Source organism: Trichechus manatus, unplaced genomic scaffold (assembly GCF_000243295.1).
Source record: "Trichechus manatus latirostris isolate Lorelei unplaced genomic scaffold, TriManLat1.0 scaffold00295, whole genome shotgun sequence".
NCBI classification, from domain to species: domain Eukaryota; kingdom Metazoa; phylum Chordata; class Mammalia; order Sirenia; family Trichechidae; genus Trichechus; species Trichechus manatus.
In genome coordinates this window covers 726,482-729,756 of record NW_004444231.1, presented here as the reverse complement: position 1 = coordinate 729,756, position 3,275 = coordinate 726,482, and the positions used below count along the sequence as shown (strand labels likewise).

General features: G+C 47.8%; 1 protein-coding gene across 1 annotated transcript in view; it reads right to left on the bottom strand.

Moving 5' to 3' along the window:
* The window catches only part of TUBB (tubulin beta class I), a 3,714-nt gene extending 2,611 nt beyond the window's left edge, over positions 1-1,103 (bottom strand). Inside the window, exon 1 of the mRNA XM_004390380.1 lies at positions 878-1,103. Within this exon, the coding sequence (XP_004390437.1) occupies positions 878-934 (57 nt within the window). The 5' untranslated portion in view covers positions 935-1,103. The remainder of the gene's footprint in view (positions 1-877) is intronic.
* Positions 1,104-3,275: the final 2,172 nt, after the last annotated feature.

Here is a 3,275-nt window from a genome sequence, read left to right as displayed (position 1 = left end):
CCCGCCCCCGCCGGGTCCCGCCCTGCTGCTACAACGTAGCAGGCGCACTTCCTCCCCGTCCCCTCCCCCGCTACACTGTAACCGCGCGCAAAAAAAAAGAAAAGAAAAAACCCCCTTCAGCTTTGGAATTTTATTCCTTCGCTAATTTTTTTTTTCCTGCCTTAAATGATTCTTTTTCTTTTCCTCCAATTATCCCGAGAGGCCCTTTTACAGGCATATCCCCCCTTTCCTCGCGCCTTCTCTCTCCATATCTGTTCACGCCCTAAAAGGGTCTCATAAAGGGAAATGAAATAAGATAAAATTGACTCCATACATTTTATCCTTCTATCGACGCAAAACTACTGGACTGCCCCTCGGGGACCGCGGGCAAGCAGGGGTCCCTGATCTTTTGTGAAGGAGAACCGGCAGTGCAGCCCACACTGGCGCACCGCGCCCCCCGCCTTTGGATCACCCTCTGCAGCTGCCCGCCCAGCCTCGCCCCTTCCCCCTCCAGTATCGCCCTAACCCCAGCCATGGGGTGGGGGAACGGGATGCACATGGGGCCGAGCTCGCCTCGCTTTGTCTCGAGTCGTTTCCAAGTTTTTTCCCTCCCGTCCTCGGACCGTTAGAAGATCCCCTCCAAGTAAAATCTTACAGATAGTCGGTCTTCCCGGCCCCCAAACCGTCAACAACTTACCCAAAATGAGAAAATAACCTAATTCCCCTTTTTCCGAAAGCCAATTCTAGCTACAAATGTGCCTGCGTATACACACACTTTTTATTTTTGCAAAGCTCGATGAAGGATGGAGAGCGCGAATATCCCACAACCATTCTTCATAACTGATCTGAATTTTTTTCTTCTCGAAAGGAATATAGTTAAGAGATTTAGAATCCTTACCTTGGCACCGATCTGGTTGCCACACTGACCAGCCTGGATGTGCACGATTTCCCTCATGGTGAAAATTTATTTTAGTTTTTTTTTGCTCGCCTCGATTGTGTGCGGGGCAAGAGAACGATATATAATTTTGTCTCTGCGGATCGCAGGCTGCGGCGATGGAACGTGCCCCGGAGGCTGGAGCAGCGAGGTCCGAACGCGGCGGCAGGAAGGTTCTGAGAGGGAGAAAGAAGGAGGGGGGAGGGTGAGGGAGGGAAGGCGACAGGGCGGGGCGCGCGTGCGCGGGGGCTGGGGAGCGGGAGATTGGGTCCCGCGCGGCGGTCTGGAGACAAAGCCTCATCGAGCCTGTCCCTGATTAGTCGATGCCGGTCATATACCAGATGTCCATTGGTCTCTGCGAGAGTGGACGTGCGCGGTCCTCTCTGGGAGTTGTAGTCCTCTATTGTTGTCCACGCTGCAAAATGAGGTGACGAAAGGGTGGGTACCGGGTTTTTTGGTGTTTTGTTTTTTAATGAAAAATTATGACCTTGCGCAAAATCCCTTTCCTCTGTTCCTGATTTTTTTTTTTTTTTTTTGTACAGAAAGGGAGTAGTTTTCAGGGATGCAAGAAGTGGGAAGTCTGGGGTGCCAAAGCATTGGGAGGTGGGCTGGGCACGCCCTGAAAGCTCCTCGCTGCTGCAGCTCTTGGGAAGACTGGGCTGCTTAGCTCAGCGAAAACTGGGGAGTAGTGTGGCATCCTGCTTGGCTACATACCTTCTGGTCCTTTGGTGACCTAGGCTTGAGCTCCAGTAACTCCACTGTTCCCCTACATACCTCTGGAAACAGGAGGGGATTGCCCTCCTGCTATTTCTTTGGGAGTTTCCGAATGATATTTCAAAAGAGAAACAAAATTGCAGCAAGGACTTTTCAAGAATAGAGATGTAGTTGTCTGAAGCGTTGTGTTCAAAGAATAAATTCATTGATTTAGGGAAGCTGATAATCTAGGACCTGTGAAGCCAAAAGTCTCGGTCCTTGTAGGGGATCCGGGCCTTGAAGCAGTGTTGAAGACACCTTGGACTTTTTGTTGAACAGGGAACTGTGGGATTAGATGCCTAATAGAATTCACATTGATCAAGAGTCCCAGAATTGGAAAATAAAAAGGGAGGTAGGTGGATAAGCGCGGTGTGAGGAAAACTGGGTGGGTCAGAGTGGCATGCTCCTTCCTGGAGATTCATTCGATAGATACTAAACGTCCACCAAACCAAGGAGCTAGGGATACAAAATTATTAGGAACTAGCTCCCTGACCTCTAGGACCTTGCAGTTAGATGAAACAAACAAGTAATAACAGTAGAGTGTGGTAAGCACTATAATAGAGGAGATATGATAACCAGGTCATCATTGTTAATTCACATTCAATTTAACACATATTTCTCAGACACTTTCTAAATAAAGGAGCATCACGTTGTATAAGACCCCTTCATGTCCATCCACTCACTTAAGATGGAATGTTTTTTTTAAAAAGAAAAGATGGGATATTCTGTTTTAGGGCTTGATCACAAAGAAACAGTTTGTGGCAGTGGAGAGAGCTCAGAATTTGGAATTAAGAGAACTTGTTTCAATTTGTCTCTGCCTTACTAACTGTAGGAATTTAGGCAGGACATTTAACTTTACAGAACTTTAGTTTCCTCGTTTGTAAAATCGACTTCTGCCTATTTGATTGTTGCGGTCAAAATTAAGTGAGATAACAAATGCGAAAGGACTTCCTAAATTATACACAAGTCAAATTACTACTGTTCTCTTCATATCTTAGTTTGAGGTAATGAAATAAATGATTTTATTATCTTCCCCTCACCCTTTGAAAGGTGCGGACAGATCTCGGTCATCCTTTAAGATAAATTTGACATATACATAACCGTCCTCTCTGTTTGCCTAGGGATCTTTATTTTAAGAAAATGACCTCAAAATGTCCGTCAGGAATGTATTCCCAGGAAGAAAAGACAGGACTTCTACAAAGCAAGCCAAATAAAAAGGAAATGAAATTCCATTGCTATGAGGAGTCCTTAAGCGCCACGCCTTAGAACTGTTCTCCAAACTGCAGCCTGCAGCCACGACTGCAATCCGCAACCCATTTCTCATGAGTCAGCAGACACCATGCCTGGGAGGACCGACGAAGGGCGCTCTGGCCGCACCAGACTCATCGGGCGACGTCTATGGTACAGACCCTCTATCCGCCGCCAGGAGCTGGTGTCAGACTCTGTGGTCGTGGTTTGGAAATCTGCGCGCGAAGTGGGAGGTGGGAGGTGAAGCGGTAGTAGGTTGTCCCATCGAGCTGCCCAATCGAGGTGCGGTATTCTGTGGGCGCACGGCAGCCTCCTATTACAGTGTCACTTAACGGATCTCAGCCTCCTTGCAGCCTTTTTG